At 36.6% G+C, this 13114-nt stretch overlaps 1 protein-coding gene across 1 annotated transcript; it reads left to right on the forward strand.

Moving 5' to 3' along the window:
* The first annotated feature begins 357 nt into the window (after window positions 1-357).
* Window positions 358-12899, forward strand: arhgap15 (Rho GTPase activating protein 15). The gene is made up of 13 exons (XM_014974537.2): window positions 358-451; window positions 7365-7539; window positions 7612-7683; window positions 8068-8208; window positions 8355-8444; window positions 8529-8627; window positions 8736-8871; window positions 10057-10191; window positions 10499-10597; window positions 10763-10840; window positions 10975-11109; window positions 11305-11410; window positions 12336-12899. Exons 1-13 carry the CDS (start codon window positions 438-440, stop codon window positions 12517-12519), a joined length of 1464 nt encoding a protein of 487 aa, XP_014830023.1. The 5' UTR covers window positions 358-437; the 3' UTR covers window positions 12520-12899.
* The last annotated feature ends 215 nt before the right edge of the window (window positions 12900-13114 follow it).

Below are 13114 nucleotides of genomic sequence, written 5' to 3' on the forward strand. Positions count from 1 at the left end.
GACCAGTTCTATCAAAAGACAATATAATTCAGCAGAAAATAAAAACTACATTTTGTAAAGAAGCACTTTTGCTGGATAGTTCCTGCAGAGACAGCAGCTATTTTGTGGGAAGACAATGAATTCACATTAATTCAAATATTACCTTCAGCAAATAATTCATACATAATGTCAAACCTTTAATAAAACCTGTGTTTAAAGCCAGTAAGGCTGAGCTAGCCTGCAGCTGATGATCAGTCAGATCTAATAGATGCAGGGAAGCGGTTCGGGTCTAGTCTCAGGAGAATGAGGTTAAATGTTTTTGCGTTTGCAGGAAATGGGGAGGTTGCAGCAGTTTGAGAGACGGCTGGTTTGAAGAAGCCACGTGATGAATCATACTTCCTCTAAGAGTTAGGCCTCAACTATTTGTGTCTCTTCATTTACATTTTGCACATACGGGGATGGCGAGTACGAGGTAAGACTGCTCAACTCAACTCTTCAGCTTCTAGGCTCTTATATCTTCAAAAGACCTTTTTTTAAATATCTACTGTCACCTCTGGATGCATAAAATAAAATTTAAATTTAGTGTAACTGAAATGCTGACAGGTTTGACATTTCCTCATACACAGACATCTGCAGTGTTCTTACACTTAAAGATCTGATGTCAGCTTCTGAATTACATTTTTCTGTTGGGGAAGAAACACGATAGGATCATTTAATTTTGTAGTTTTTACTTGAATTTGTTTTACAAAGACCTCATGCATGACTAAAGTATCAGCTTCCGTTGTTTGGACGGTTTCAGTCAGTTTCCGGTTAATGAAGCCTCTTCTCTCTTTCACTTAGTTCAGGGGCCATTATGAGGAACGGATCATTGTTGTGTTCCTGGCGTCTATAAATTATTTATCAGATTCAAGATGAACAAATTTAATTTTATGAAGGAGGAAAAGGCACTGTTAATAACATTTACTTCAAAGCTAAATACATTTTGATCAAATAAATAAATCCAATATTCTACTTTAACATGCAATAAAAAAAATCAGCATCAGAAAGATTAATATACAGCATGTGGGAGTCTGGGATGCTCAATATAAATCACTTATTACTTCCTTATAGCTTCTGTCGGCAGCATAACCTATGGAGCTTTTTCTAATGTTCTTCAGGACAGGGCATCTTTATCTGATCATAATGGACCGAGTCGAAAAAGTACAAACAAGCTCTCAGAAAAGTAGATGTAGGAGAGAGATGAGTAATAGTGATAAACTGATTTCTTTAAGCTTTCTTCCTATTCAAAAGTTTACACAGTGCCCTAGTTTTTTGTGGCTTTGCCTTTTAACTGCATGATTTGGGACAGACATGTTGAGTACGTTTCAACAAGCTTCTCATGCTAATTTCTCTGGCACTTGGTGTAACATAGTCAGGTTTGTTGGTTTTCTTGCTCAAAAATGCCATTTCAGTTCTCCCCACGGATTCTCTGTGGGGTTGAGATCGAGCTAATGGCCACTCCAACATGACTCTGCTGTCCTTAAGGCATTGTGTAACTAATTTGGTGATAGTACTATGGTGATTGTTCACTCACTTGCAACCACAATCGAATTTCCTGGCTGATTGTTAAAGAGTTTTACTTCAATATTTCCACACAATGCTATTTCCCCATAATGTGATCTATATTGTGTGAAGTGCACCAGTCCCTCCTGCAGCAACCCTCATGCTACCTCATACTTCACAGTCAGGATTGTGCTCCTGCTCACATCCATCCTTCAATCTAAATATGATCATTATGGTCAAGTGCTTCAGTTTTGTTTCCCTCAAACCACAGAACATGGTGCGAAATCTTTATTTTTGCCCTGTTTTGGGCCTTAATGGGCCTTAATGTTGCTTTTAGACGAAGGCCGTCTTCCTCGCCGTTTATATTCTACTTATTTTGTGGCAACTTCAACAATAGTAATATTAATGCACGTAATCTGATTTTGGAGATACGACAAAATTCGTCTAAAATACCTCTGTCTCTCATTGTTTGGAGATTTGCCACATAGCAAAACTTTTGGTTATTATACCTGACCTAAAACAGGAAACATTTAATCTGATTCAATGTCAGGCAGTGAAAGGAAAGTTTGTTATGTAATGTTATGTAAATGTCTGGTTTCACGTGTTTGTCTGAAGTGGTGCACTGTTTGTAGCAGAGCAGCACCAGAATATACAAAAAGAATCTAAAAGACCCACAAATAGAGAAAATAAAGAAATGACCAGATATAATAATAGAACGACTGAAAGAGTAATCAAAAATTATACTTTAAAAAGTTCTAGAGCTATAGATACATCAACTTAAGATTTTTACTACAGTGAAAGAAAAAGTGATTAGTCGTCTGAAAAAAGTACCTTTGTCTGGTTTGTAAAACTAACTTGAATCAAAATAAGAAACATTTCCTTAAAAACAAGACAAAAATGTTTTTATTGTTGTTGCTATTAATTTCACTGATGTGTTTTGCTTTAAACTTCATATAATTCTGATAAATCTCTTTTTACTGAGAACTTGAGTTTAAGTTGTACAAGTAGAAACATCACTTCTCCCAACACATTTAACCTCATTATTTCCTGTCATTTAGCCTCTACTGTTCAGTAAACTATACAGTTTAATGTTTACTTTGACACATTTTTTGCAACACTGAAGTGAGAGAACCGCAAGAAACCACAAGATTTACTAAAATGATTTAAAATGTCTGTTGTGTGAAGTAAAAATATGAGGCGAGTATCTCGACGTTGTCACTTCATGTTTTCCTCATTTGAATGCTGTTAAAAGACCCATTGTCATCTCATTAAAATGTAGACTGTTGGGGTCTGCATCTTTTTTTGGTGTCATCTCCAAACTAATAATGTCTGCTGTAATTTTTAATTTCTGTCTTTCTTGTGTCTAATATCCATTTAATCTGGGTAGCATCGACATCCTGGTCTTTTGTACTTTCTGTGTTGCTCTGCATTACACCTGCGGAAAATATAAACTATTAATATAACTATTAATAATATAACAGCTAATATGCTAAAATTGTATGTGGCCGAAACTCAAGGGTCAGGTTGAGTCACACAAAATATATATATTTTGTGTGTATGTGTGTGTGTGTGTGTGTATATATATATATATATATATATATATATTATTTTTTATTTTTTTTACTGATTGTTAACATTTTTCTTTTTTTTTCTTTTTTTTACTTGTTAACATTTTTCTTTTTTTTTCTTTTTTTAACAAACACCTTAAAGAAATTATGAAAGCCAATAAACAATTTGGACAGATTATTAATCTTTATTTTAATGAAAAATATAATCAGTACTCATAAAATAAATCTTTTATGTTACTTTATGTGGAAAACATTTTTCAGAATAATTAAAGATGAGCATATTAACAGTGTATATGCCATTTAATCAGAATGTTTTGTGAAATGTGTAATGGACTTACACCTGTTAACCAGCAGGAGGAAATGCATTTGCTATATCAATAATGTCCACTAAACCAGAAAATATGCAAGTGGCTCCCATGCAGATAGTTCTGATTCGAGTATGTAAAAAAAAAAAAAAAGATTTATAAAATGTACTCTCTCTGTTTGCAACACAAACTTTAGCCTTTTGTAACAAGCAGTCTTTAAAAGCTTGAAGTTCAAGTGAGCAAGTGAAAGTCAATGGTTTTGGTAACACTGAAACCAGACACATATTTGGAAATGCAACACAGGAGACGCCGCTTGCATGAAGTGGAAGTATGCGCTGCCCATTTGCTAAATAAAGGCAGGTTTCTGATAGGTGACATACGGGCTGATTCATGCTTTCACTACGGCCTCTACGGCCACACGTCCTGGTTAAAATGAAATATTTTAACCAGGGCGTTGATGTACTACTCTATATTTTTAGAGGTTCAAGTATATTTGAGAGTACTCCTAAAGAAGGGCCACCAATGATACTTCTACCACAGAGCAAGAATTATAGCTCTGAACAGGGGCGCCACCAGGAATCTTGGGCCTCATGGCAAAAAATAAAAGTGGGCCACCGCTTCGCAGATGCTATTATAATTTCTTGAGACTATCTGACCCATCAAAAGCATCACAATTTTAAAGGCTTGCAATTGCCTTGCTTTCTTTGGTCCTTTACTGATAGTAGCACAATATTCACTGCTAGTGAATTTTACATGCAACAGTCCACATACTGCATGCAAATAGGTTGCTTAAAGATTTATTTGTTTTAGTAGTTATATTACCTTATTAAAATGTCTCTCCCCAACAGAAACAGTCACAGGGAATCTGCAAAACATACATGAAGCAATCATGCAATCCACACTTCTCAAAAAATGCTATGTTGTTGCATTTTGTTCGAGCTGCAGTATATAATTTTTCCACATTTGTTAAAGCTGTCACCATGTCAGGACAGTTTGCTATAAAACAGATAATCTGTGAAAAGACCAATCTCCTCCAGCTGCTCCCTGAGCTGCCTGCTGTCTAAAGAAATGCACCGTTCTGACCAAAACAACCAATCAGAACCAGGAGGACAGTCTTAGCACTAGTGTCACTCAACCTCATTCACTCACTGCTAAGTGTGTTAATGGAAGATTTTATAAAGATCGTTTGAATTTCTGTGAGTAATACATAACTTGTTTTCGTTGTGTAACTGTAAAAAGAGTAGAGAGACAGGAAAAATCCACAAAGATTCCCTGGAATGATGCTAACTTGCTTGTTGTTGAATTCAGTGTTGCTCACCTTTTTCACTGGGACAGGGGGGAGAGGTTATGATGGTATCGGGGCTAGAGCTGCTGCTGACTGACTCATCTGCTGTTAAGTGTAATAAAAGGTACAGGGACAAGTTATATATATGAACATGTTAAATTCTTCCCTTCATTCTTTACATGCTAGTGAAATGGAGGTAAACAGTAGTCTGTAGCTAAGCTAACTATGCTAAATGGTTGACAATCTCGCACAGTCTACTCACCTTTCTTAAAGAAAAACTGGGCTATAAATTGCCACTCTTGTCTTTTCTCTCTATATCACTTTCTTTTTGTAAACCTGACTATTATTTTTCTTGGCAGCATAGAAACTTACATTTTTGTCTCCTACTGACTGCTGCTGACCGCCGTCATCAAGTGCGCTACGCAGGAACGAACCATTTCATGTAGATCCAGGGGGGTTCAGTGCAAATATGGATGTGTGCTTTTTGGTCTGGGAATGGAAACATTTAATTTTTACTCATAAAACAATTTAAAAAACATTATTTGACTAATTTTGTAATTGACTGGGCCCCCATTTTTTTTATATTTCTATAAGAAAAAAAGAATAAAATTTGTGGGAGGGCTCCCTGTCGGTCAGGGGCCGTTTGAATTGCTGTCTGGGGTCATTTTTCATGAGTGATTAGCCTTTTTCATGGCCAAAGAAAGTGTTTCAGGTCAAGCTTTCAACATTAAGACTAGTTCAGATTTCAGTTTATTACCAGAATCTAAGCCGCTTCCTCCTATAAACACGCAGAATAAGACACACATATATCTTATTCTCTCTAAATCAGTGAAAAATCTTTAACAACTCCATTTATAAAAGTATTTAGATGGCGCACAGTTACACTTTACTTTCGTGGCCATTAAATCTTAAAGTATAAAGTATGTAGAAATTTTGCGGGAAATGTGAAGTACTTTGGATTTTACACTTTCAATGTTCTCAGTTGGCAGCAGTTTTTTTTTTTTTTTTGACTAAAGGACTAGTGTTGTGCAAGTGAAGTGAAGCAATCAAAGCTGAAAACAGGAACGTAAAACAGTCTCCCCCTCAAGCTTTAACTCAGACAGACCTAAAGGAACTTTAAGGTCAAAAACATTAAATACCGACCAAACTTCATGATTAGTCTGAATTATAGTCTTTAAACATTTGGGTATTTCCTTGTTGTATCAGTTCTGAGACAGCAAGGTTCTCCAGTGTTCTTATCAGTGTGACCATGTTGTTCTTCATGGTGAAAGAGAAGTAAAAGACAGAATACATTGCTAAGCTCATGTGGCCTGTCCATGCGACACTATAAGATGAAGCTTATAACTGCACTAATGTGGGAGAAACCTGAACACAGAGCAACATGATGCCAAATTATAGTCACTAAGAATTAGGACATTAAAAGTAAAGAGATTAGTTTTTAAGGAAGGAGAAAAAAAAATCTTTGTGTAAGTTTTGTCTGTACACGATGTTATGACCCAAATTATCAACAAGTCATACGAAAACAGAGAGGCAGATAGCTAATGTTAGCCTAGCACCTTGGCAAACATTCACACAGAATGTTTTGTAGCTGTATGTGCCTTTTAAAAAAATAAAGTTACACATCTTTGAAGTACAGTATTATTATAACAATATAACATTTCTAAAACCTGGTAAGAGTGAGTGGGTTTTGCCATCATCTGTTTCCAACAACTGTTAACCATACAAGTCACAGTGTGTAGTGGGAATGACGATGCATGTTCAGTGAGATACAAACATCCAGAAAAGCTCATTAGTAGTTTACAACTTTCAATTTGTACATATGCACAACCACCAAGATGGGTACTGAACTTGTTGCAAATATAGGTAGTTTTATTTGGGAACATCAGTTAAATGTCTGATGTTCACAAGGAGCATTTCCAGAAACAGTGGTATGTTTCCAACAAGCTCCGTGAAAACACAGGGTAAATTGTGAAACAAAAACCTGGGATAGATTTGTAATTCAGGTCATTTTAATTGCACATCCAGAATTAGATTGACGGTGCCGAACGACACAGGAGCGAACAACTAAATAACAGAAGGCAAAGAAACAGAGCCTACCTAAGGTAATGAGAGGAGAGAGATCCTTACAGAGGACAAAACTGGAAGGGTTTTTACAACAGAGCGAGTTGGTTCATTACAGTCAGGTGTGCAGGGCAGGCAGGAAACAAAAAGCAACAAATACATTCACTAACGCGCAACTGGATGATTTTCAAAATAAAACAGGAACTTGTAGCAATGTCCAAACTTTGAAACATCATGGTTGCAGCCTAAAGCAACATTCAGCTTCGATGCACCACAAACTTCCAGAAAACTGCAAAAGAGCCAAAACTTTGAGATTTTTAAATCATGACTAAAAACCCACCTGCCTTTGATCCAAAATTAATGCAACATTGACCATGTAATGTGTATTGGTGTTTTATTCAAATTGCTGACTGTATAATTTCTTTGTGACTCTTTGATTTTGTGATTTTATCATGGAAAGCACTTTGAACTGCCTTGTTGCTGAAATGTACTATACAAATACACTTGCTTGATTAAACCTGATTTTAGGATATATGCAAAGTGGAAGATATTGTCACTGTGAGCTGAAGTAGAGACATTTTTAGCAGATGTTTTACTTGACCTCCTGTCTTCTTTTCTCCTCAGAATCACAAACCTTCAGAATGTTGCTAAACAAGTGCCGCTTATTCAGACTCCTCAGCAGAGCGCTGCAGCACAGGGAGCCGTTCAGATGAGGATAAAAAGCTCCCAGAGCCCCGGAGACCGTCTGAGCCAGTCCAAGTCCATGGTCCTGCAGGACTCTGACCTTCCTCAGAAACCTGTGTGTAGACCAAACAGACCCAAACTTATGCACCATCTTTCTTTGGTTTTAAATCATGTTTTTCTTCTTCAGCTGTCTCGACATCGCAGGAATCAATCCCAGCACGGTGTGGTTCTTTCAGTAGCAACAGCATTTGAACCACTGGTATGTGTAAAACTTCACTCCTTTAATAAGCTGCTTTGTCAAAAGGTTTAAAATGAACTTAGATAAGATACCCTTTCATAACATTTAGCACTTTTCTGTTATATTTTCAAGACAACTTTTATTTTACCTAATACTAAAAAATGTATGGCATTAAATCTTGTGCAATACGATGCACAGATATTCTCACATTTTGTTAGAAACAGATCTCTGTATTTTATTGGGATTATATCTTGACAGATCTTGGTCATACAATCACAGTAAATGTGTCGCTCTTATACAGACCCATTGTGTCGGGTTTTGACTCAGTTTGTGTGGACATCTGTTGTTAGTGTTGCCTTCATGGCCCTGCACACATGAGGTTAATAAGGTTCTGATTGTTCCCAGGTGGACCTGAAAGGTGAACACCTGAATGTCGCTAAGATCTCAGACAACGGTAAGAAGCAGAGGAAGAACTGGACTTCGATGTGGACTGTGCTGACCACAGATGAACTACTGCTGTATAAAGACAAACAGGAAACTGGTGTGGTAAGGAACTGTCTAAACTCAACCAAGACACCAGAGTCAACCTCAGAAACTTGACCTGCTTAGTTCTTTAGTGGCAGTCTGTTTCTCTATTGGCAGCAGGAAGTGCATTAATCGCTCATGTTGTGTCCAACGATCCCCGTGTTTAGAAACCAGGAGGTAAAACTGATGTGGTTCAGCTTTGTGGGGCCGTCATTGAGTGGGCAGCGGAGAAGTCAAGCAAGAAAAATGTCTTCCAGGTAGCCACCTCTGAGCCATCGCCTCATCTAACGGGCAGCTTGTGGATCTTTAAAACTGAATTGTAACTTTTCTGTCTGTTCCAGATCACAACTAACACAGGAAGTGAATACCTCATCCAGGCTGACAGTTTCCCCACTGCCAGCAAATGGCACGAAGCCATCAGAAAAACTGTCGACTCATCAGTAAGAAACCACATCAAACACCTACAGTCTGGTGAATTAGTTTTCCTTTAGGTGTATAAAAATTGGAGTGATGCCTCACTGTGATTTTTTTTTTTTTTTTTTTTTTAGACGAGAGACGGCAGAGGCTTTGCTCTGCGGAGGGCCAACAGCTCAGAGTTGCTGTCCAGGCACAGCTCCTTACCTGGACATGGATCCGTCTCACCCAGCATGAAGCAAAGAAACCCAGTTCACAGACGCTCCATCAGTAAGTTTAAAACTCATTTATATGCTTAAAATTAGGATTAAATTATAATCAGATTCAGTCAGGATTTACAAACACGTTGTAATTATAAGATACAACAGTGTTTATGAACAGAGACACAAAATGGAAAAAGCAACAGGGAGACAGTGTGGTAAAATTATTAAATTGTTACTGCAAATTTTTCTGAATGCAAATAACTTGTTATACCTTTTTATTATTGAGGTAGGTAATAATAAGTTGCATTTACTTAAGTGACTCTACTTTTTACCTCTACATGAGTGATATTATCTTACAGTAAAACTACTCTGCAACTTGTGCCTACTCTACCCACAGTGGACCCTTCTTGAAGTGACAGAAATAGCATTCTCTGTAACCATACATACATCCGCCCATGCAGTTCATGATAATGTGATACTTCTTCTTCTTCACAAGTGTTTAGTTCCTGTCTGCTAACTGTGCCTACTTCAAAAGAAGTAGTCTGCAATGTTCAAACAGACATTACTTGGTGTCGGTATGGTTTTCAAAAGCTTAATTTTGAGAGAAAGTGAGATTTTTTTCCCCATGTGGCTAAATCTACTTTTGTTTATTTTTGACTTTATTAATTAAAAAAAAAAACAAAGTTATATTACATGACATTACAATCAATTTCTTGATGGTTTTATATTCACTTTTTTGAATTACTGTTTTTTTTCTCAAGAGTAATGCATACCTTACCTAATTCTGCTTGTTTAGGAGCGCTAACATCATTTTTAATATTTATTTTTCATGTCTATTGTAGTTTTCAGCTAACTTTTTATCTTGTGATAAGTGCAATATAAGTAATTATTTGTAGTCTTTCTTAAGTGAAATGTTTTTATCTGGAGAATTGCACCCAAATTTTATCATATTTCATTGTTACAATGAAAATGAAGATTCTATTCTATTCATTAAAACAGTTATTTGTTCTGATCCATTTAAGACTATATGCTACTGTAGTTAGTAAAACTACAGTGGCATATCTTTAGTAGTGATGCATTACAACGTGCACCAAATGACAAAGAAATTTAAACTCAAGCTCAGTTTTCCAGTTGAACTTTAACCTTTCCATGTCCTTAAACTCATTTCTTGAGTGAGTTTCCTCTGAGTTGATTCATTTCAGCTGCATAAGCAGAATATGATCTTATTATTGAATATTTAATTGTTTTCCAGACGTGTTTGGAGGCTCGAAGCTGAAACACAGCGCCTCAGACAGCGCAGACAAGAATGGAGTGAAGAACAGACTGAAGAAGTTCATCATCAGACGTCCATCCATGAAGACATTGCAGGAGAAAGGCCTCATCAAAGGTTGTTGCATATAAAAAAAAAGATTTCTATAAAAAAAAAATCTATCCACGTTTTAATGCTTGTAATGAGCAATTAAAACATGCACATAATAAACTTAGAATGTATTTTGTGGCTCTGCACGGATAAGCATGTAGTATGAATGGATGGATGGATAAGATTTGTATGTTTTTTTGTATTTAAAATGCAGCTAAACAGAAGCTGTGAAAAGCTGTGCTAAACTAATAAACTGTTTTAATGTTGCCTGTCAGATGAAGTCTAAACAGAATGTAGAAATTTTAACCTGAACATTTTCTCCTTTAAATCCCAGACCGAGTATTTGGTTGCCACCTGCTGACACTCTGCGATCGTGAAGGAACCACAATTCCTAAATTTGTAAGGATTTGTTTAGAAGCTGTTGAGAAACGAGGTACGTTCAGCGGAAGATGTTTTCTTTTCTGCCTAACTCTGCCCTTTACACAGAGTTGATTCATCAGTCAGACCTTAGTAATCTAAATCAGCTGACCTAGAATGACAGAGTGTCTTAATCTGCTGAAACATCATTTAATTGTCCATGAATGTTTAATGTTTTCAGGTTTAGACGCAGACGGGATCTACAGGGTCAGTGGAAATCTGGCCACAATCCAGAAACTTCGCTTCATTGTTGACCAAGGTGTGCTTGACGGAAATGCATGTCATGTTATCAAAATTGAAAATCTGCTTTTCTCTGATTACAATGTTGTGGCTTAAACTAAAGATTAAACCTCAGATTGAGAAACCAAAGCCTTTTTGTCTGTTCTGTCCCAGAGGAAGAGCTGGACCTGGACCACAACCAGTGGGAGGACGTCCACGTCATCACAGGAGCTCTGAAGATGTTTTTCCGTGAGCTGCCGGAGCCGCTGTTCCCCTTCAGGTTCTTCCAGCAGTTTGTGGATGCAGTCAGTGAGTAAACCCTGAAAAATAATCAGATTTTTTCTCTCCTGGGGTTATTATGTCTGTCTGGACGATTTTAGCTAAACAATGGGGAAAAATTCTTGCAGTTGAAATTAAAAATATTAAGGCATGAATAAATAAAATGCTTTGATGATGAAGACGTTCAAATGGATGTAAACTGACACTGATGTTGTTTCTCAACAGAGATTAAAGAAACCAAACAGAAAACTCAGGCTGTGAAGAAACTGATCCATCAGCTGCCGAAGCCCAACCATGACACCATGAAGCTGCTCTTCAGCCACCTGCAAAAGTAAATATGCTGTAAAAAAAATATTATTCTACTCACCAGACACATAATGAACAACTAAAATGTCCATTTGTTTGCAATTACAAAACTAGAAACAACTTTCATTATCCCACAGTGGGGAAATTCAGTGCATACATCAGTCTATGTATATTTTATATTTTCATTTTGAGAATTGAGAAGGTAAAGTAAATGCACATTTTGAATAATATTTATTGAATGTGAGTGTATTAGCAGTAGGCATAGCCAAAGAGCTTTTTTGGCCTAAGATGAGGAGTCAGCTCCTCCAGACTAGCAGCAGCAGGAATTAGCAAACACCTGGTGGAATTACTCGTCTACTGAGCTCATCATGTGAACTACTTATCAGTCTAACGGCTCTTAGAATGGTTGTAAACGGCGTAATGGAGAATGCTGTTGTGATAACATGCTGAAGGCAAAGTGTCAGAAAGAGCAGGAGCTTCTTAAAGGAACAGAAGCCCAATTTCAAAGCAAGTTATGTTTGATATATACGGCATTTTTAGAACAACTGGAGGTTAGACACTGCCCCCTTAAGACAGAAATATTGGGTGTACTTATACATACATGTACATATTATTTTTTAACTTATTTGCACAATTATAGTTGATGTTTGTATGCTGTGTGTGTGAAGCTGAATATTATTTCTCTGAACATATGAAACTAAACTGTTACATTTAGAAGTTTGTGTGTGAAAAATAAGAGTTTTATTAACTTTAGTGTGCGCCATGTTTCAGTAGGAAATCATGTCTTTAAACATAAACTCAAACCTATATTTGGTTCCAGATATAACACGATTATTAATAAAAATAAAACATCACCAGATCTATATCTGACCAAAACCTAACACCTGAACCACAACAGAACTCTTGACCCGATGCTCCCTCTGACTTCATGTTTCTTCTGCGTTTTTCAGAGTTCTGGCTTTTTCAAGGAAGAATCTGATGTCCACTCAGGGAATCGGTATTGTGTTTGGACCAACACTGATGTGGCCTGAGCTGGATGCAGGAAACATGGCGGTCAACATGGTTTACCAGAACCAGATCGTGGAGTTCATCCTAATCGAGAGCCGAGAGATCTTTGACCTGGGCAGGATGTGAGACGGGCAGGAAGTCAGATGAGACTGATGGACTCAGATTCACTCATCACCAGAATATCATTCAGCTGATGCAGTGTTTGGGGCCTGGAGTGTATAAAGGATTAAATGTATCACATCATTAGATCAAAATTCATCTAATAGTTTGTTTTAAAAACACAAACTTTTGAAGTTGATCAAATAAATCTGTAAATATTCAACTATTTTGACATTACAAGATAAATGTGACTGCTGCTTATTTTCATTTGAACTGAATTTAGGTAAAAAAAAACACATTTATTTTAAAAACAATGTTTGAATTTATTAAACAGATAGTTGTATATAATATGTTACTGTCCCTTCAGCCCTGCTGTATGATGAAAAATAATAAATATCACAACTTGTGTTTTTTTTGGACTCAACACATCTATCAAATTTAAAAAATGTGATTTGAAGAGAAACGTGTGTCTCTAAAGGGTTTTAATGCGAAAAATAATATTTAGATGCAACATATCTGATATCAGTAACACTTTATTTTTGTCATTGAGGAGGCCAGAAAATTGTGCTTTAAACACCGGAGAAAAAAATAATGATTTGACATCTATAATAGAAATATCAGC

The sequence above is a fragment of the Poecilia mexicana genome, unplaced genomic scaffold, assembly GCF_051168715.1.
Source record: "Poecilia mexicana isolate PSO_F unplaced genomic scaffold, ASM5116871v1 scaffold_2, whole genome shotgun sequence".
NCBI classification, from domain to species: Eukaryota; Metazoa; Chordata; class Actinopteri; order Cyprinodontiformes; family Poeciliidae; genus Poecilia; species Poecilia mexicana.

Excerpts from the sequence above, each read along its gene's own strand:
- arhgap15 (XM_014974537.2), top strand. Across the intron at positions 10,192-10,498 it reads GGAGAAAGGCCTCATCAAAG|ACCGAGTATTTGGTTGCCAC; the intron begins GTTGTTGCATAT and ends TTTAAATCCCAG. Across the intron at positions 11,411-12,335 it reads CTCTTCAGCCACCTGCAAAA|AGTTCTGGCTTTTTCAAGGA; the intron begins GTAAATATGCTG and ends TGCGTTTTTCAG.